This window comes from Chenopodium quinoa, unplaced genomic scaffold, assembly GCF_001683475.1.
Source record: "Chenopodium quinoa cultivar QQ74 unplaced genomic scaffold, ASM168347v1, whole genome shotgun sequence".
NCBI classification, from domain to species: Eukaryota; Viridiplantae; Streptophyta; class Magnoliopsida; order Caryophyllales; family Amaranthaceae; genus Chenopodium; species Chenopodium quinoa.
The window spans coordinates 1480147-1501632 of record NW_018742899.1 but is presented as its reverse complement, the minus strand read 5'-3'; the positions used below and the strand labels follow the sequence as shown (position 1 = coordinate 1501632).

The window sequence follows — 21486 nt, the reverse complement described above, 5'->3', positions numbered from 1 at the left end:
CCTGAAATAAAACCGATCCGAATAATGTTAAACCGTAGAAGAACCGAACTCGTTAACGAACCGAACCAGCTATAAACCGAACTAAAATAAAACTGAACCAAAGAAGAACCGAACCATTTCTAACCCGAAATCGTTTGAATCGGGATAAAAATCGTTTACACCGAACCGTTAACAAACTGCAACCCGTTTGCACCAAACCGTTTACTACCCGGACCGTTTACAACCCGTACTGAATTTAAACTGGGATAAAAACCGTTTACACCCAACCGTTAACAAACCGCAACTCGTCTGCACCGAACAGTTTACTACCCGGACCGTTTACAACCCAAACTGAATTAAAACCGTTCAAGAATAAACCGAAACCGAATCGAACCGATAATGATTTAAACCGAACTAAAACCGACCCGTAAGACACTTGAATCGATTTCAAACCGACCCGATTTCAAACCGAACCGAAACCAAACTGTCAAACCGTTTTGACATTACTAGTCACTTGGGTGCGGGAGAGTGTGGATGAGAGGGTGTAGGTAGATTTCCCTAGTCTTGGGTGTAGGGTTTAATAATTACAAGTTTGGGCACAGTTTAATTTTTGGCTCAAAATTGGGTACGATGCGAAGCCTTGGCCTGAAATAGGCCAACTTTTTTGGCCAGGTCCAACCCATGACCAGCTCTATTTTGAGTCAACCAAACAATTATCTATTGAATCAATTCCCCTAACTTTTTTTTGTTTGGAAAAATTAATGGAAATAATCCCCCGTTCCGCTCAAAATAAATTAACTAGATATAATCCCAACTTTCAGTGAATTCGCTCAAAGTAGTCCGTAACCTACTAGCAATGGATGGTAACCTGTATGAAAGGTTAATTAGATACATGTGATTGATTCTAATTTCATTAATCAAAGTTTTAATATATTTTTATTAACAGTATGTGATTTTTGGATTTTAGCTTCTAGATGTTTTGCTTTACCAGTCACCACTACAGAGTACAGGCCATAACCACACACCAGCAGTCGTCCAGTCCCACCATAAAACCACCACAAAAGACGGTCCAACCCACACCACTGCAAACGGCGGCTGCGCATCCAAAATTACAACATAAACCATTAAACCCCAAACACAACCAATCAACTCAAGAAAATTTTATTTAAAAAGAGAGAATTAAGGAAGAGAAAGAAAGAAGAGAAGCGGCTATGGTGACTCAGGTGGCGACGACGTGAAACAGCGACGGCGGCGGCGAGAATTGGATAATTGATAAATGTTGATGAGTGGATGATAATTGATGGTGATGACTGATGAGTGTGAAGATTGGATTAAAAAAAAAGGAAAATTTTAAGATTTCTAACATGTTTGGCCGGTAACCTGTAAACGAGAGCATTTTGAGAAATTTTGGTTAATGTTGGGATTATACCCACTCAAAAATTGGGATTATCCATCGATTTTCCTTTTTTGTTTCTAGCCAAGAAAGCCCTTATTTATTTACTTGATTCGGAGTAATAAAAAAGAATTATTAAGTGATAATTTCGTAAACTGGATTTTCTCCTCAACACCCTCTATTTCTACTTGTACTCCCACCGTCCCTTTATTTTTGCCCCATTACCATTTTTTGGGTCAAACTTTGAAAACTTTAACCATAAATTACTGTTAATTTATGAACGATAATATAGTCATGAGCGGTCTTGTTAGATTCGTCTCGTTGTATATTTTATTAATATCATGTTTTTATAATTTTCACGTGCATGGACCTAAAAATATAGACGTTTTAAGACGCGTCTTGAAGATCGTGTATAGTCAAATAGACAATAAAATAGGGAGGGAGTAATTGCAAAATACTCACTTCTATATTAGCAGAAGCGAATTTCTAGATTCTCCTTGATAACCGAAACCAAGAGAAAAACAGAGCAACTTTCAGAGAGAAAGAGGGCAAAATCCATGGAAAAATTGAAGTCAATAATACCATTTGAGATTAAGAAGAAGATAGAACAAAGCAATACCAAAGATCTTCCTTCTACCACTTCATCCCTCCATTATTTCTTCGCTAATTCTTCCCTCTTTCACTCAGTAAGAATTCTTCATCCCAATTTTTCTGTAGTAAATAAATGCTTCTTATGAAATGTTGATTGATTTCAATTTATAAATTCATTATTATTTCTGCCATTTATAACTGAAATTTATATTGGGTTTGAAATGTTGTTGTAGATGGTTGAGGATTTGACAAATCCTGAACTGGGGTTTTGCTCCAAGAACAAGGAGACTGCTTTGGAGTTGAAGAATAAGGGAAATGCTTGCTTTTCTTCCTCGGATTACTCCCAAGCTGCTCATTTCTATTTTCAAGTAACAATTTTTTCCCCTTTTGATTTGTTTTTAAAGGAAATTAACATATATCATACCCTTTGATCATAGTGATTATAGTATTTGTTTTATGATGTGTGCTTTTCGGTTTAGTTATTGGGAGGGAGAACCTCTATTATGGACTCGGGTGCACATAGAGGTAGCCACTAGCTAGTAGATACACCATGGCTAACTTTCCTCATGTTTAAATTTTGTGCAGACGAGTTTATAAAAAATACTCTTGGGTGCACCTAATTCTAGATACGCTTGGTGTGCATAAGAATTTTCAGACATTTCAATTGGGTGGTGTTGCTTGTTTTCGATGAGTATCGAAGCTAGCTTTGATCCTATGTGTAAATTGCAGTGAAGATATTGCATTAACAAATTTTGAATGAACTAGAAGCTATAAATTAAGGGTTTCTAATCCTACTTGTATGTAGCATTTTACATGCAGGATGTTAATGAAGGGTATCAATGATTTTTGATTTTTTGTATAAACTTTTTCCATTTTTTTTATTAAACAAAAAAAAAAATAAAATTATTTTGTTAATGTTTCACTAAAGATATATTATCAAAGGTGTATCTTGGAGACAGTGACAAAAAAATTTAATTTACTTTTATAGAATCGAGGGACTAAAAGTTAAACTATGTTACTAAGCATTTAGGAAGGCAGTGGGTCTAGAACTCTACCCTATAATGAGGATATGAGTCTTATTTATTTAGACCCAATGGGTCTGGGTAAGGTATGGATTTATGTGGTATTGGGTAGGGTAAAGATCTAGGTCCAATGTTTTTTGACCCTATTCATGTACATGCCGAACCCACCCTAACATAGACCCTCCCAAGTTTGATTGCATCTTGATGATGAAATTGATTACATATATGCATTAATGTGAGACTGTAAATTTGTTAAATGATTATGGACAAAGATGTTTTGTGTGGCTACTACTATACTAGCCCTCCTTTAAATGTATGACAATGTCAAATGGATCGTTGGTCATGTATTATTTTATGTTCATTAGGTACGTAAAAGTTAAACACTTCATTGTTGATATCCTCATATTATTCATTGAGTTACTTTTTTCATTTGATTGGTGGTCAAAGATTGACATGATAATCAAAAACGTATTTGTGAATGGAGTATGAATTCCCTATGGTTAAATGTGAAATTGTATTTCAAGAGTTAAACCAAGAATTTATTTTTGTAAAAAAGGGTAACTATGTTGGAATCCTCTTTCTTGAAAATTTGAAACTTTATAATGGAGAAATTATCTGAGTGAAAAGCTACTTTTTTTTTTCCTTGATAGCCTCTATAGTTTTGTATATTGCTAACTCAATATTTTTTTTGATGTGAACTATAGGCTTTACGTGTTGCTCCTGTTGATGTTGTTGACAAAGGCAACAAGTTGGTTGCAGCTTTGTTTGTGAATCGGGCTTCTTCTTTTCATGTGAGTTTAACTCTATATATTTGTCCGTGCTTCATTTCTTAATAAGTTATTGTTTTCTTGAGAACTGAGCGCGTTGCAGTTCCTTGGAGCTTACATTTGATTTCAATCATGGCATATGCTTTAAGAACTCTATAGCATGTGTTCAGGAGTTTGAAGAATAAAATGTTACTTGCTACCTACAAAAGATGACCTTTTTTGTAGTTACTGATGGTGTTAGTGACCTTAGTGTGCTCTTAATCATGTTTTTAAGATGGATATTCTATGTTTAATTGTTGATTGCTTTGAACTACTTTGTAATATACTTTGTATAAGGCCACTACTTCCTTCATTCTTACATTATGCAACAATTGAGGGTTTTTTATTTTTTTATTTTTATTTTATTTTTTTTACTTATAGGTAATTAATGATATTAATGGGTAAAGCTGTGCATTGAGTTGCATAAAAACTGAATTGTTGCAATGCAAAAGGAATGGAAGAATTGTTAGTTTCTAGTGGAATTAAGTCAGCTTTAATGAGAGGCCATACCTGGACCAGATGAAATGTTGTTTAAGGATTATTGTTGCATCCATCTTAAAACAAATTAAGATAGAATATCCTCAGGATGATAAGGTAAAACATAATAAATTTCGAAAAAAATTAGAAAAAGATTCCACAAAACTTCTGTTCCTACCCTTGTCCCTTCCATCAACCATGTCCAATCATACCAATCGTTCACCAATGGGCCCTTCATTGGTAGAATTCCATGTCAGCATTGAAGAGCTAAGTAGTTTAGTTGGTTTTAAGCTGTCTTTGTTCAGATTCATCAATTGGTGAAACTATATAGCATATGCTTCCCTGTTTTCTACTAAGAGGGAATATTTTAGAAAATTGTTTTTGACTGAAGGAGTGTGCAACATGGTACTAAGTCAACGCTTATCTATTTTGCAGTAAGAAACTCCTATGCTTTTCATTTGTGGGAGGTCGAGGGAGGTGGTTATACAATTAATGGAATTGGGACAAGGATGTCTCAATAGCCAGATAGAGAAAGGTTAATGTAACATAATGTCATAGCTTGCTCTTTTTTTTGCGTTTCCTTTTCCTTCTACGATATACATCTTCGTTTCTCTACTGTCTATCATGCAAACAATAAAATTTTTGAATTTGCCTCTTATCCCCAGAAAATGAGTCTTTTGGAGGAGTCCCTACGAGATTGCAATCGAGCTCTTTCAATTAGTCCAAGATACGCCAAGGTGAAAACTCTTGCCTTTGTTATGCTTGCAGCTTGCTGTTCTAGATCTCTCACTTGAAAGCCTTGTTTCTCTCTGTTTTTGAAGAGTTCAGCATGATGTGGTGTTTATCACTTTGAATATATTACAATGTTTATTGTCAATTTTGTAGCACAAGAGTGATTCAACTGTGCCATCCAGTACTTAATTTCACAAGCTGTCTGTTTTAAAAATAATCTCAATAGGAGCAGCTTCTCTTTCTGTGTATATATTTCATACAGACACTTCCATAGAATGTTTTCCAGGATGTTAACTTGAAAGTAACTTTTACTTTTATATGGTTATGAAAGGTGAAGCTAGATATTGCTATACATTCTTGAATTTCATTCTATACCATTTGGAATTGCTATACATTCTTCAAATTGCAATTTCTTTCTTTAAGCAATCCATTAATTCAAGTTGCATTATCTGTTATACATAAAAGAGAAAATTAATTAATGGATTTCTTAAAGAGAGAAATTGCTTCATTTGGGTTTTGCTAATCATAGCCCTAAGGCTTATGGATAGCATTTAATTAATATACTTATCAAAATAGTGATAAACTGGAAATTTATGACAAAATCACATGTGGTTTTGTGTTTGTCTAAACATGTTTAGTCTTTCTATATTTAGCTTCTGTGTTTGCACTCTTCTTTTGATCTTTTGTTTGCATAGGCATGAGGCTTGAAGGCCTTAATTAAGGATGGACTAAGAATCAGATTCACTTTATTGATTACAGTTATATCTGAATATATTGTAGGCTTGGTACAGGAGAGGCAAGGTTAACACTTCTTTGTTAAATTATGAAGATGCAATCTGTGACTTGATGGTAGCCTTGGACTTTGAAGGAACTTCAAGTGGAAAGAGACAAATACAAAATGATCTGAAGTTAATGGAAAAGGAAAACCAAAAGTCTGAAAATCCCTTTCAAGAGCTCAGCAGGCAAGAGCAGCTTGTTATTGATGAGGGTATGTAATGCCATTCACATTTTCATTTGTTTTACTGCTGCTGGCTGTATTTTAAGCTCTTAATTAGCATTTATCTTTCAGAAATCAGTATTGTGCATGACTCGTACATAAAAGCTTTTGAGGGAAGTAATATATTTTTTGGAAGTGACAATAATCATACCCCTGTATGTCATCAGGATTTATAGATAAGTGATTTCGAAGTATAACCAGTAAACAATTTCACTCCTTTGCCTTAGTGATTTAGTGTGCCTTGATCCTTTTCAAACACTGGTTGTGTAAGGAGTCTTGGTATACCTCTTTTCCATTGTACAGGGTTTAGGGTGTCCAAATATAAGGTATTGTGACAGGTAGCTGTCATGTTACATTTCCAATGTATTTTTTTTAAGGTAAGGAAAAAGACCCTAACCAGGCCTCAACCCTCAAGGTATTTTTGGTCCATTATTTGCGGATTAGACACTTTGAGAGTGAGGGGGAAGGGTGAGGGATTCCCACCCTCAAAGTTACCCTAGTGGGGATTGAACCTCTAACTTTGGTTGGAAGGTGCAATCTTTCCCACTAGACCAAAATTAGCTTGGTAAATTTCCAGTGTTCTTGGTTAGAGCAGAATTTGTGTAATTTTATCAGGAGACTTCCTTGCATGTGTTTCGCTCTTTTTAGGGACTAATTATTATCTGAAATGTTAAGGAAATAGGTTTATCCAGAATATTTTGCTATTGCTTGTAGGACATCTTGTATTCTTGTCCTCCTTTGCACTCTCTTTTTTCTTAATGTTATGGAATATAAATTTCTAGTTGTTACACTACTTATTTTAAACATATAAGTAGCCTAGCAGCCCAGAACATACTTTCTTGGGATTGTTAGGTTTGATCTTCTTGAGCTAGGAATTTCAAATTATTCTTCTCATATTTTTTGTTATGATTCTTTTTTTTTTTAAGGGAAATGTTCCATTTTATCGATTTGTCAATTTAGAAACTGTCATTTCTTGAGTTGTGAGATTTTTTTTTCCCTATAGATGAGATGCCGCCAGTGGAGTTGCAGTGTGTATCTACTCCAACCAAAGGGAGAGGCATGGCTTCACTTTTTGAGATATCTTCGGCTACTTTAGTTCATAAGGAAGAGCCTTATGCTGCGGTATAGAATTTTCTGTTTTGCATTAGAAGATTCTTTTAGCTTCCTTTTTTGGGATGTCCCAAGCATCTTTATTGCGACATATGTGTACATGCAAAGCTCTTTTTTTTTTGAAGAATTTTTTACCTATCCAACTCCTCATTTGTTACAATCATCAGTAAAAGGAATGATAATGACTTTTATGTAGTTTTTAATAAATCATAGGCATGTGAGTGTCCATGCTTATAGATAACCAATAAGATTTATTTTCAATGTTGATTTCTGTTGCCACCTATACTTGATTGTTAATGTATACAATGGGAAGGGGTTGCTGTTTTATCCTGTTATAAATTGTCTGATATGCATCTTTCACAGATCATATTGAAGAACTTCAGAGATACACATTGTCATTTTTGTTTCAGTGAACTACCAGCGGACAAAGTTCCCTGTACGTCATGCTCAATACCACTGTACTGCTCTGATCATTGCCAACTTCAGTCAGGAGGACGGGTTTTAAAAAAAACATGTAATAAACAACGAAAGTGATGATATTCTTTCTGGTGAATCTTTCAAGTACTTAAAGGTGACTTCAGATAGTCATTTGGATCCAGGCATTGAGTGCTTTACTGAACATGGACATGAATGTTGTGGTGTGAATTGGCCTGTTGTGTTGCCAACCCAGGTGGTATTAGCTGGTCGGATTTTAATGAAGTTGGTAGAACTAAAAGAGGATTCAAAAGATTTGGTATCCACTCAACTTGTCTTGTAAACGCTTTTATTCTTTAATTTATTCTTGTTCAACCTGCATGATAAAAAGTTTGGTACGTGATGTCTGCTCACCTTTTAAACAGGACCTTTTTCATAATTATGTACATCTCCCTCCAGAAAGCAAAGTGGAGTTGCATGTATACTCAATCGTGCTGCTTTACTGCCTTCACTCTTATTGTAGTTCTAAATTCAAGCTGCAAGGAGCTATTTTTGCAAAGGTCCATCTCTATTTCTTAAAGCACCCCCACCTCTTCCCTCCCCAACTGCTAAGAAATTATGCATATGCTTGAGCTTTAAGCCATATAAGTTGAGTATTGCCTTATCCCACAAGCTTCTATGTATCGCTTAATGCTTATTTTGTGAATATAGCAAAAATTACAAGTTACTGAGAAAGATCATGTCTACTTGAAATTAGGATTAACACCATTTCTATTCTTGTTATCTGAACCTTCATCGATCCTTGGAATACCAGGAATGAGAATTCTGAGATTTGGCAACATCAACTTTCTTTGGCTTGAATAGTTGAATGGACATAATAAAAGTGGATTTTATTTTAATTTCTCTTTGAACTGAAGTCATTTCCTTGATTGCTTGTAAAATTTGAAATGTGATAATGTAATAATAGCAATATCAATGCAAGTCAAATGCTTGTCTGAACGGATTTGAATTTCTTTCTATTTTCTTTGTTGTATGCATAGTCAAAGACTTTAACAGCCCCAATCCTTTTGCAGGCCATCATTCTTATTTCTCAAATAAAGGTCAATTCCATGGCAATTGTTCGTATGAAATCTGCAGATATGTATCATCCATCGAAGCAATCAGGAAATTTGTCCTTACCTAGAGATAGCATGACAAGCAATCTTGAGCAGGTGTTGTTTTCATTTTTACAAGTATATTTTAACAATATGCCTGACATGTTCTTCCATCATTTGATTTGAACATTGAAGATTTTGATATTAAAAAAGGGGTGTCAAGTGTCAACACTTAATTTTATGGGTTGTGGCCCATATATTGAATGTTGCACGGATCAATCATGTAAATTTTGGGGCTTATATATTATTTTACATCTAATCTCGCCTGCTTTCATTTCCACGTGCCATGCATGTTTCTTTTAACTGTAGCTATATTGCCAACTTTGGTAACTGTAGGCTTGTAGTCGTGTAGAGTTAAAGTATTTGGTGCTAAACAGAAAGATAGAGCTGGCAAATAACTTGTGTCAGTTGCTGAGTGAGGTTTGTGTTCATGTGCGTGTCAATAGTAAACAGGATGGAAAGCCCCTAATCCCATTTATTTAACAGGTGGGAAATTAAACCCTAATCTAGTTTATAGCTGGATGTATCAACTATAACCTTCCCCATACAATGGTAAAGATTTGAGGGGGAAGGGGGTGGTATGAGGAGAGAACAACAACTATTATTAATACTAATTTCTATACGTTTTTATCGGTTATCTGTATATTTTGGAGTACACTATTCACGGCTTCACGCAAATCCAAATTCATACTTTATTTATATGAAAACGAAGGAAGTTGATACCTTTCTTTTTTCTTTCTTTTTTTTTTTTTTTTTTTTTTTTGTGGGTAATGAATTTGATACTAATCTGGCTGTACCATTTGTTCTTTTATCTTAGGCGAGAGTTGGGCAAGCAGTATACTTATCTGGCAGTATGTTTAACCATTCCTGCATGCCTAATATCCATGCATACTTCATTTCTCGTACACTTTTGATAAGAGCCACAGAATATGTGCCCGGTGGATGTCCATTGGAGATGTCTTATGGACCACAGGTACTATTTTTCTCATCCTTTTTTGGATACGTTCAGACTGCTTGTTGACATTATGCTTTGTTTTATATGTCCTCTTAGCAACTCTAGGTTCTTGATTCTCTTTCATGCAGTGTTGCAAAAGATTGTGGTTTCTCTGCTTATAGTGTTATATATATTCTTTCAATATTATTTACCTTGTTTGTAATAACTGATTGCAACACGTGTTTGCAGGTTGGGCAGTGGGATCACAGAAACCGACAGCAATTTCTACTGGACAGATATACATTTAAGTGTCAATGCAATGGTTGTACTAGAGCTAATCTTCCAGATCTTGTCTTAAATGCTTTCCGGTGTGCTAAAGTTAATTGCTCTGGTGTGGTTCTTGATGACTCTATGGTGGAGTATGAAAAACATAAATTTTGTCATTTACCAGAGACACCTGAAAATCACAGTATGGAGCATCAACGAGAGGTATGTGCAAGATCCATAGAAGTATGAAACACTAAATGTGTCTTCTTAAATGATGAAAACAATCTATGCAATTAAATGTCGTTGAGAATAGAACACAAAAATGTCCAAAAGGTGTTGACCAGCTTGATGTACTGTCAAACCTGTGGTTCAAAGTAACAGAATGGACTAGTCTGGAATTTGAACTGAAAGGCTTGGATACATATTGACTTCGTAAAAAAATCAAATTGCCCTTTCTATAACATGGAGATTTCTTGAAACTGAGACAAAAAATTGACCTCATTCAACAAATCAACCAAGTATTTGTGCATCATCATCAGTGGGCCCAATTATTATGTTCTTAAATAAGAAAGCCTATAGTTTCAACTTCTTCACAGTTTGTGTAACTTTTTTTCAAGATTTAATAATATTGTAACTTAATGTTATCTTATGGATAAAAAATGTTGTATAGTGTGCTTCACTTCTTAGGGAATATTATCTTTGCTTTCTCTGATAATTTGATTTGCTCTTTATTGGACCGTGTTACTATTACTAATTTCTTGCAGAATTTCTAATTCTTTTGTTTGACCTCAATATGAAGGTTGACAAGTTAATGCATGATGAGATTAAGAACGTTGCTTGCCTCATGTCTGAACATAGTAGTCACTGCCGTGAGATTCAGTCTGGATGTTGCCTGAAATGTGGTTCCACTAATGATCTGAAGTATCTGCATGCGACAACTGATGAAGCTGATACATATTTTCGAAGGTATAACCTTAAGTGAAAGGGAAGTGTTGCCTTGTAGTGCAAATGTTAAATCTATCCACTTTTTTCTGATTGGTAATCTTTGGGGTGTGGGTTTCTAGTTTGCAGGAAGCTGTTAATTCTAATGAGGTTTCTGCTGGTCTCTTGTCAAATGCTTTGAGTTCCCTTAATGATCTGAAATCTACGCTTCATTCATATAACAAGAAACTTGCGGAGGTAAGATTTACTGCTTTTTCCCTTGAGAATGCCTCAACATATCCCCCCTTGTACTTAGCAGGTTCTCTCTACTACTAAATTGCATGGCTCGATTTAGAAACCATTCTGGCCGCACCTGACTTACTGTTTTGGAATCCTGATTAAAGGGATAGCATTATCCACTATGGTGGGAGTAAATATTATTAGAGAATCATGTACTTCACCTCTTGCCCACTTCAACTCGTGCTTAGTTTGTGCAATAAGGATATTTGCAGATATATAGGAAATTTGCTTGTGTATAGTTTTCTGCGAATACGATAGCATCGAAATTGAAATAACTGACTTCTTGTAGGCTGAAGATATTCTTGCTGAGGTATTTTGTTCAGTTGGGGAGATGCAACAAGCAATTGATCACTGTACAATATCCATTCAGGTGAATTTGCTTTTATCAGGCTATGACTTTGTTTTTTCTTCATGCACTCATCTGTGTTTATAGTATTTGTCTCTGCTGAAAATAGCAATATGCCTATAAATGCTTGTGATTTTGAGTTTGAATAACTAAGTGCCAGGCAGAGATTCATCACTTGGTTTGCAACATAAGATACAATGAATGTCATTTGCATAACTCCTCACTCTCCTTCCTGTGTGAAGAAAAATATAACATTCCCTTGCCACTTTGTTAGACTTTTATTCCACTTAGGTTTCTCGCAAAACGTTTTATAGTTTATGAATCATATATCCAATGCCTGCATTCAGAAATTAAATTATTTCGGTTAATTACGCATTATAAATTAGAAAATAAGACCCAATAAAAACCCCGATTTTGATAATAACACCACTAAAAAAAAAAAGTTATATTATAACACCACCAAAAATCCCAATATTTTGGTTTCACCACCCACTAACGGATATTTGGATGGAAACCGTTAGTGGGGCCCACTAGGGACAAGTGTCAGTTGTTTATTGGTTTTAATTAAAGAAAAACCCCTAAACCCTAACCCAGCAACCAGCCCCACCACCGGCGGCCGTGACTCCACCACCGAAGAACCCCACTGCCGCCGGAAACCCTTCCTTCACCGGCAGAATCACCGGCCATCACCCCCACCGACATTAGCCCCCCCGCAAATCCCCTTCCCCCTTCCCTCTCCCCGAAAAATCACCCCCACCCACCATAGCCCCCCCGCGAAAACCACCTAGCCAGTTCGCCCCCTTGCCGAAAACCACCCCTGGAATTACCCCTCACCTTCAAACCAACCGAAATCGACCTTAGAAGCCTCAGATCTATCGATTTCGCGGTGGAGGCGAACGGAATTGGTTGTTTTCGCCGGTTTGTGGTGGTAGTTTCCACTGATTGGTGGGATCTGCGGGGGGCTGATGTCGGTGGGGGTGATGGCCAGTGATTTCGCCGGTGAAGGAAGGGGTTCCGGCGGTGGAGTGACGGCCGCCGGTGGTGGGGCTGGGTTAGGGTTTAGGGGTTTTTCTTTTTTTTTTTATTTTACTTTTTTTTTTTTATCTTTCTTTTTTTTTAAGCCAATACCTTATTGACACGTGGCCCTAGTGGGTCCCACTAATGGTTTCCATCCAAAAATCCGTTAGTGGGTGGTGAAACCAAAATTTTGGGATTTTTTGGTGGTGTTATAATAAAACTTTTTTTTTTAGTGGTATTATTATCAAAATCGGGGTTTTTATTGGGTGTTATTTTCTAATTTAGCCTAAAATTTATTTTCATTGACATACAATTGAGTGCACTTCTTTCATGTTTCATTCAATGAGAAAGCAACTGAGAAGTTTGTAAATGCCTTGTGAAGCTCTATATGTTATACGGAGTAGAAAGTTTTTCCTTTTGTATAATATGCAAAGTAAAGCGCAGTTATTGGACCAAGAGGGAACAGATTTGGGACCTTTTTGGTATCAGTGTCAGTTTTTGGTTTTTGTGAACGATGGGAACATTACTTTTTATAGAATGTTTTCAAACAAAAGAAAAAATTGCTCCTGAGTTTAGAATACCATCTAAGTTCTAATAAACTGACCTCTCTACTTCTCTGCCCACAGATTCTTAAGAAGCTTTACAGTCCTGGTCACATTGCTGTCGGAAATGAGCTTGTAAAGCTATCATCACTACAGCTAGCTTTGGGTGATGCTTCTGCTGCTGTAGATACTGTACATCAGATGAATATAATATTCTCAAACTACTATGGGAAGCATGCAGAGTTGATGTTTCCATATCTGCAATACCTTAAAGGGGGGGTGGTTCACAAGCTTGCCGATGGAAGAAAATCATGATACATCAAATGCATGCTCATAGGACAGTACCTGGATAACTCAGTTTATGCTGCTGCTATCTTTTTTTTTTTTCATGCTGGGGGGCAGAGATGGGGAGAGACGTGGATAAGATTGGTGCATGTGACATAAGTTCATATGGCGATATTGGTTGAGTAATCCAAACTGTTTATTTTCAATTGCTGTGCAGTTTTTGTGTAAATTTGTGAATAGAAGCACACTATGAATTGCGTAGGCCCGTAGAGCACCAGCCAAACTAACTGAAATTGATGTAGGATGATTGTTAACTCTATAGTACGCGGCGCATCAGCTATGGTAATGGAGGAGGAAATGGTTTGGGAATATCGAATATGGGATGGTAATAGATTGTCACAATCTGACAGCCAAACCTCCCAAAATTTAAGTTTACAAAGTGTTTTCACTTGAGCTACACCAAGGTGATCTAGGCACATACCTGATATAGTGATAGCGGAATATATTCCCCCTAATACGGTATATTGTAAATTTCGAACCTTTTATATAATGAGAATTAACACATGTTGGAGAGGGGGGTAGTATAATGAGAATAAACACATGTTGGTGATGGGGGTTGCTCGTAGAGGGAAAGAGTGGCAAGTAGAGAAAAATGCGCATAAGAGCAACTGACCGTGGCGCCAATGTCCATTTGGGTGGGTATCAATAGAACCAAAATTTAAGAAGGTAGCCCATTAAATAAGGAATTTCTCATTGGTAGCCATTAAAATTTAAAAAAAAAAAAAAATGCTATTAAAAAAAATAGAGAAAGTATTGACATTGTAACAGAAATAGTGTAAGGAGTATTCTTCAAATTGCAAAGAGTATTGACAAAAGGAGTAGTTATTTTATTGATATCATTACCAACAAAGTGTTGGCTCACTTGGTAAATTTCTTCCTTCGTAGTCTCGTACCTTAGAGATCTAGGGTTCAAATCCTACCAAGTGAGGGTGCTTAGGGATAAGGATTCTCTTACCCTCCCCTCTACTTCCAAGTGCTTGGCCTGCTAAACTAGACCCAAAAAACACGAGAATCAAAGAGAAATACGGAGTATTTTATAAAATTTGAGTGGCCTTATAAGTAACAGTTTTTCCTTTTTTGCTATTCTGTTTTATGTACAAAAATACCATGGTATGAAAGTCGTCTAATGGGGAGAGAGGGTAAAGAGGATGAGGATTGAGCCTGTTGATGGTGGTCTCAGGACTTGCTCCACCAAGGCCACAACAATTTCACATTGACTCCTGGGACAAGCACCTAACGATTCGCACTGTGTCAGGATAATACCTCTTGAGAATTGTCATCTTTCAAGATTGAGCAATGCATTGTTCTCTTTGGCCAGGCCATTTTTCGATTTAAGAAACATCAGTTGTAATCAAAATAATGAAATGAAGAATATGGCCTGTAACATGCAACATATTACCTTGCATGAAAATAAGGCGTAAACTATTTAGATAGTACTGTAACTTTGAACTGAAAACATGTAATTTCTACACAGACTGTTCTATGTCCTAGAGAATCGCTATTGTTGCTTGCTCTACATTTTACATATACATCCTGGACCTATCCAGATCCCCAAAGAATGCCACTGAATCAAAACATTACACTGCATTGCTTGATACAAATTAATAAACTGCACAAGGTAAATATTTAGCATACAAAGGGGAGTAAACCACACAACAAATGATTGTCCCAAAATTAGGCGTCTCCCTGAAGTCCACAAGGCTATGTCTCAATTTTTTCCACGGAATGCAGACAAAGAGAAGAAAGATCTTGAACCTAATAAAATAACAGCAAAGATAATTTAGCAAATAGTTGAAGCAGCTTAGAAGCAGTAATTATTTAAGTATGATTATGACTTACCTCTCGAAGAAGCATGGCCGTCTTGAAACTTATTTGAACTTCTAGCAGAGGTGTTGCTTGTGTTTGATCGAGCTACATACAAGAAAAAAATTGTAATTAATAACAGCAATGTTTCAGAAACAGTAGTATACCAAGCTATGTTGTCGATATAAACCATTAAAAGCATGAGATTGAAATTCCTATCATTTGTGAGGTTTAATTGAGAATTAAATTGATGACAATTATAATTGCTGCAAACTTACCAGAATGTGGTTCGGAATCAGACAGAAATCCTTCTGCGTAGTTCTTTGAGTGGAGTGCAACCTTCAGCAAATTGTCTGAGTTTCTCTTACCAAGGTTTCGATATTCATCTCCATCATCCTCTCCTTCAGATGTATATGGACTTGCCCAAGTACCTCCATTAGCTTCTTTATTCTTTCGAGCAAACTTCAAAAGTCTCTTAAAGCCTTTAGGAGCATCTTTTTGGTAAACCATGGAAGGTGGATGTTCAGCATTTCCCCACTCAATTATGTCAGGTTCACTGGTTTCTTCCAGAAGCATCTGTGAGAGTGAATGACGAACTCTGGTTCCCGAATCCACAGTATCAGGATTGGGAAGAGATGAAGCAGTGCTGTCAGTACTTGGACCAGCCGCATCTGGCAGGTTGCTTTCCTCCCAGGCAGCTGGTGATATTAGTGATTCTTGCGCAGGTGGAATCTGAATCTTAGCTGGTGACTCCAACATTCTGTCAACAACTTCATCATCTTGAGCAGGGGCTTCAACAGAAATCTCTTTTTCACCGCTATCTTCAGGTTTTTCTGCCTCTGTTTCTATTTCAAGTTCAAGATGATCATATTGAGTCTGCAAATCTTCAGACTCCAGATGAACTGTATCTGAAGTAACAGTCACAACATTATCTGCGATATTAAGAGGATCTACAGATTTGCTCAAAATTTCTTCTGCTTGAGGGAGAATCCCTCTCTTTCGACTAGCTGAATTTTTTGCAGGGCTTTTTTCCAAAATTTTTGTAGGACTTTTTTCCAATAATTTTGCAGGGCTTTTTTCCGAAACTTTGCGAACAGATGGCTTCACCTCAAGTGGGACCACACTACTCTTCTTGGTCACCTTCTTACGCACGACTGCTTTAGCTGGATTGACAGCAGCAGCATCCTCTTCAGGAGCCATCGTTTTAATCATTGATCTCCCACTTTTTGGCACCATACGGCTTTTATTGTCATCCACTTTCTTCAAGTTTTTTTTAGTATCAATCTGTTGTTTCTTGACATCTTTCTGTTGCAATTGAGGTTTTTCCAACTTTGGGCTAGGACGCGATACTGGACCAGGAGATTGGGATTTCTGACGAGGTGCTAGAGATTGGGATTTTTGACGAGGTACTGAAGTAACTGAAGATGTTATTGTCGGACTTTTAGTTGGTAATGTTTCAGTCATTCTTGGTGAAGGCGTTGATGGCCATGATTTCCTAGTGGCAGGCAAGGAAGATGACCTAGATGCAAGCTTCTTTGGCACAGCTGGTTTTAAAGATTCCTTTTTGGAATTCAAAGAAACAGGCGAATTTTTGTTAGCATTCAGAGTTCTGCTTGCAGGGAGTTTCTTTACTATATCACTAGCCTTAGCAGTGGATTTTTCTGGCTTAGGCTTCTCTGGAACTCTTTGCTTAGGTCTAATGCCAGCCTGCTTCTCTACCCTCTTTCCAGACTTCTCCCTAGACATTTTTTCGTCTTTCTTCTCTTTGTGATGACTGTTAACTCCACCGCTTTGCCCCAAGCGAGATACACGATTCTTTTTATTATCTGGCTCTGTTATTTTATGGTTGCTCATGTTATACTCTGCAAATTTCATCAGCATCTTGTTCAATTCCTCCTCTTTTTGCCTATTCCATTCAGCTGAATCTACTTTTTCAAAAGTCTCCTCTGTCTGACACACTAGGCCTTCATCTTCACTTGGATTCAGAGCAATAGTTTTGCCCCCCTCTGATCTCATATTCTCCTCCATATCCTGATCCTCAGTATCAGGAACTGCATCCAATTTCACTTCTGCACTTCTTTGAACGTCCTCATATTCAGCATTATTCTCTGAAGCTGTATGCTCCATTGTGTCCTGAGTCATGGACTTTTGAGACTCACTCATCCCAGAACTCCATCTCCTCAACACCGCCTTGTTTGGGTTTGTAGAGTTATCAGTTGCTGTTTTTTTCTGACCCTCATCTGTTTGATCTCTCTGTTTTCTTTCAAATAAACTGATAGCATCTTGAACACTCATCCTAGTCACATTGATCTCAGTCTTTTTAGTTGGTTCATCAGACTCTTCACATGTGTCCCTGTAAGATGAGGTTTTATCTCTGGCAGGAAAGTGTGTAAGGCTCTTAATAGTTAGGGCAGGAGTCCGACGAGATCCTGATCTACCTATTTGGACCTTTCGCATCGGAGATGCTGATCTTCGTGGAGATGCAGATCTTACAAGAGTTCGACTTCTTTCAGTAGCAGAAGGCCGATCATCCTCACTTGAGAAAGACGAGTTATCACTCCCTGTTGAACTTTGCCTCTCAAGTTCAGCAGCTTTTGCTGGTGATGCATTGTACTGTACAGGTTTCAACGAATTTGTTTGTCCCGCTGTTTGGATAAATGCATTAATCTTGTTTTCATAGTCACTCTTTGATATCGTTGGGACAGGAGACTTCTTATTGTTCACAGGGACATTAGTCTGACCTTTTTGGCTTCTCTCTGACAATTTTAACAACAGAGTTCTGAAAAAATAAATATTCAGAAACAAAGTAAAATGAGAATTAAATATTTTTATGCATTTCCACTATTGAGGCAATAATTACAAGAGGGATATGACATACCTGACATCTACATCACCAAAGTGTTGACAAAATTCTTGGAGACAATTCATTTCTTGATAGGATAATGCAGCTCCAGCTGCTACGTTAAAAGTTGAAACCAATTCTTCTGTCAAAGCTGCAATTCTGGAGTCCATTGCCCGAAGTAATTCATTCCTAGCAGTAGCATTCACATACATGCTTCAGTAAACATATTCCGAATCCAGACTCAAATTTGCAAAAATAAAACAATGAATAGAAACTAGGGGTCAAGATTAATTACTTTGAGTTATCTGATGATGTAACCCGATCAGCCTGTAGGCAAACAATGCCATTGCAGCACACATTAGTATCAGAATCAAGTGGCAGCCACAAAGTAAAAAAAAAAAAGTTGTAAGTTGTATACATTACCTGGGTATATAACGAAAGATGAAACTTCCTCGTTTCCTCCAACTGGGACAACTCATTACAGATAGTGATTGATTTCTTAAGGGCATCAGGTGAATTAATTATTTGAAGAAACCTGCACAAAAATAAATTCTTTAAACATTGCCCCTGGACTGGAATCAGTGCAAGAGCAAAGAGCGCTAAAAAGAGGAAACGAGCAACTTCATAGATCAAGACCTGGCTAAAGTGGCTTTTGTGAACCACCCCCTGTCACCAACGGAATTTGGTAACACTAGTATGAAGTTATCACAAGATCCTTTCACAATTTGATCCTTTATGCTGGGTAGATGTTCCAAGAGTTGATCAAGAGGACCGTCTGCAACCATTTCCTCTTCCTCTTTGCTACATATACATGCACCATACCTGAAACGAAAGATATATCTTCGACTTTCAGGCACTTTAAGTTCAGAGTTTAGGACTTCAACATGAAACACCCTTAAGCATAGGCAACTAATATTAGATGAAATTCTACAAAGTAGTCGAATAAATACTATAGTAACAATTCATAACAAAAAAACAAATGACTTAGTCAAACATCTCACTGGAATTTGAATTCATCTACCAGTCAATCACGGATTCACGGATCATAATTGCCAATAATTATAACCCAAAATAAACCAAAGTCAATGATCTCCAGCTATAACATCAAAGTTTCACACTTAACATATGGTACGAAAAATCAAACACAAACCATTTACTCTTCTATTCATCATTAAGTAAGAACTACAGATCTAATTCTATGAATGAACCTCACATTTTTATGCACATTTTATACCATCAACTCACAACATCCAACACTACTTGAATCGAAGATCAGTTTCGTAGTCATAAAAACTCGAATTAAAACATTCGGCTTAATCCACGATGTCCCATAAATAAAACAGTAGTTTAACTGCCGACACATAATCAATTAATCATAAATCATTCACTTTACTCTCCTCATTTCTTTTGAATTTTGAATGCAACATTAGCTTTTTCGACACCCACTAACTCGAACCAAAGACAAACATTTGATTGTAACCAAAGTTTTTCCAGATCATAAAGCTAATTATTCAAATAAATTCACTGACCCCACTGCCCAAAATCTATAATCTTATCATTATAATGATGAAAAAAACACTAATTAAGAAAAAAAAAAACCCAAATAAGCATATGCATTAACTTTTCTACTAATTCAACTAATTTACAATATACAACAATCAAATTTGAAGCAAAAAATAGATGAACAAATCTAACCTGTTTTCTGGCAAAATTCGAAATGTGACATAATCCATTTTTCAACGATTCGAAGAAGTTCAGATATCAACACCACCAAAAAAAAACTGAAATGCGTATCACATAATTGCATTGTTAGTACAACAAATTCAAATAAAATTTAAACTAATTTTCTTCATTGTCTTGGGTAAATTTTTTTTAAAATCAAATTCTATAAAAAGTAACCAGTGAAGATAAAATCCCAGATCTAATAAACACTCAACTCCCAAAAAAGGAAATGCTACTAAAAATCCAAAATCACTAAAATTCATCAAAATGGGTATTTTTGCTAAATTCATTGTAAAGACCCAAATGCTTCAAAAAAACAAAAATAAAAAAGGGTATTTCAATTCTTAAGCAAATCGGGAAGATACCCATGAAAGTTGGGATTGTTTTGCAGCAATTTAAGGGTACATTAAGTGTCTGAAAATGGAAAATAAAATTGAAAAAAAAGGGTACCTGGGAAAATCCGGTGAAATTAGACAGAAAAACAAAAAGTTTAAGAGAGAATATTAGGAGGCACAGATCTTGTGGGAGATGATTTTCTGGGTTTTTTTTTTTTGGTGAATTTTGTATTTTGAGATTTTGAATTTAACTACAGAAGAAGAAGAGTTGAATAGTGTAGTTAAATTTTTTTTTTAGAGAAAGTGGAGGAGAGAGAAAATGAAGAAGGGTTTGGGTTTGGGTTTGGGTTTGGGTATAATGTGCTAAATGACGAAGACCAGCAAACAATGTACCGACTGGAGAGACTGGAGTGTGAGAATTGTTTGGTTTACGTGGAAGTTAGTACGATAATCATTTCTTATTATTATAGTGTATGAGTGTAGTATACTGAAGGCGCGTTTAAAGTTTTATTCACTTTCCGTTTTCATTTACTAGTAAATTTCTTCATGTAATGTTTATACTCTTGTAAAGTTGTAATCTTTTTTGGGTGTCTTAAAATGTTGTGTTTGTTTCGAACATTTCTTGATATATCAATTTATCAACACCCCAATAATCCTTATTGAAGTAAAGCTTATTATCACGGAATGTGCATTGAAACATAATAAATAACCCTTTAAATCAACGCATTTTGTTCTCATACGCCCCCTACGGAAACTTCAAAGGATATAATCTATTCTAAAAGTATGACATATATGGTGAGTAATTTTCCCTAAAAGAAGAATTTTTTTGCTAGTATGAATACTTTGTCAAATTCTTCCAAAGCAATAATCATGGTAAGTATTTTACCTCCTTTATAACAAAAATGCAAAGATTAATTGGATTGTATGTAGTGAATGGGAAATTAGACCATATATATTCTTATTCTTAGTATTCTCTGTCGGTTCTACGTGGTTAAAATTGACCATATATTACATGGGGTTACCTCTAATGACAATTTAGTATAAATTTCACTTAAAATTGATAGGAGAATTTGTCAAAAAAAAACCTTTTAGATGCACCATTTTGCGGAAAAAAAAAAAAAAAAAAAAAAAAAAAAAACCTTTTAAAAGTTTTTTGGCAAAAAAAACCCGATTTTTAGCATTTTGGCAAAAGAAAACTTAATTGTGAAGTTTTTTTTTTGTTGAAAACAACCAAGTGCCTCTAATTCGCTTAATTAACCTCTAATTTATTCTAATTAGCATTTTGGCAAAAGAAAACCTAATTGTGAAGTTTTTTTTTTGTTGAAAACAACCAAGTGCCTCTAATTCGCTTAATTAACCTCTAATTTATTCTAATTATCCTCTAACACACACCGAACCATTTAATAATTAAATTAATTTTGAAAAAAAAAAAAACAA

General features: G+C 36.0%; 2 protein-coding genes across 2 annotated transcripts; one reads left to right on the top strand and one right to left on the bottom strand.

Annotated features, from left to right (window-relative positions):
- Positions 1 to 1847: 1847 nt before the first annotated feature.
- LOC110727095 (SET and MYND domain-containing protein DDB_G0284059-like) lies at positions 1848 to 14089 on the top strand. Its single transcript, XM_021906637.1, is given in 16 exon segments — positions 1848 to 2058; positions 2197 to 2331; positions 3690 to 3776; positions 4934 to 5005; positions 5781 to 5988; positions 7001 to 7119; positions 7471 to 7610; positions 7612 to 7840; positions 7947 to 8081; positions 8595 to 8732; positions 9493 to 9648; positions 9859 to 10098; positions 10676 to 10842; positions 10941 to 11055; positions 11387 to 11467; positions 13087 to 14089. Coding segments are annotated over 16 exon segments (2382 nt in total). The 5' UTR covers positions 1848 to 1929; the 3' UTR covers positions 13318 to 14089.
- Positions 14090 to 14695: 606 nt separating this feature from the next.
- LOC110727094 (serine/arginine repetitive matrix protein 1-like) lies at positions 14696 to 20548 on the bottom strand. Its single transcript, XM_021906636.1, has 9 exons — positions 20165 to 20548; positions 19688 to 19773; positions 18629 to 18814; positions 18416 to 18527; positions 18288 to 18319; positions 18029 to 18181; positions 15429 to 17929; positions 15187 to 15258; positions 14696 to 15102 (listed from the first exon to the last, which is right to left on the bottom strand). The coding sequence occupies exons 2-9, from the start codon at positions 19723 to 19725 to the stop codon at positions 15056 to 15058; spliced, it is 3141 nt and encodes a 1046-aa protein (XP_021762328.1). The 5' UTR covers positions 19726 to 19773; positions 20165 to 20548; the 3' UTR covers positions 14696 to 15055.
- Between the last annotated feature and the right edge of the window lie 938 nt (positions 20549 to 21486).

Excerpts from the sequence above, each read along its gene's own strand:
- LOC110727094 (XM_021906636.1), bottom strand. The coding sequence starts at position 19,725 with ATGGATTATGTCACATTTCGAATTTTGCCAGAAAACAG. Across the intron at positions 18,320-18,415 it reads ATCTTTCGTTATATACCCAG|GCTGATCGGGTTACATCATC; the intron begins GTAATGTATACA and ends GTTTGCCTACAG. Across the intron at positions 15,103-15,186 it reads CGGCCATGCTTCTTCGAGAG|GTTCAAGATCTTTCTTCTCT; the intron begins GTAAGTCATAAT and ends TTATTTTATTAG.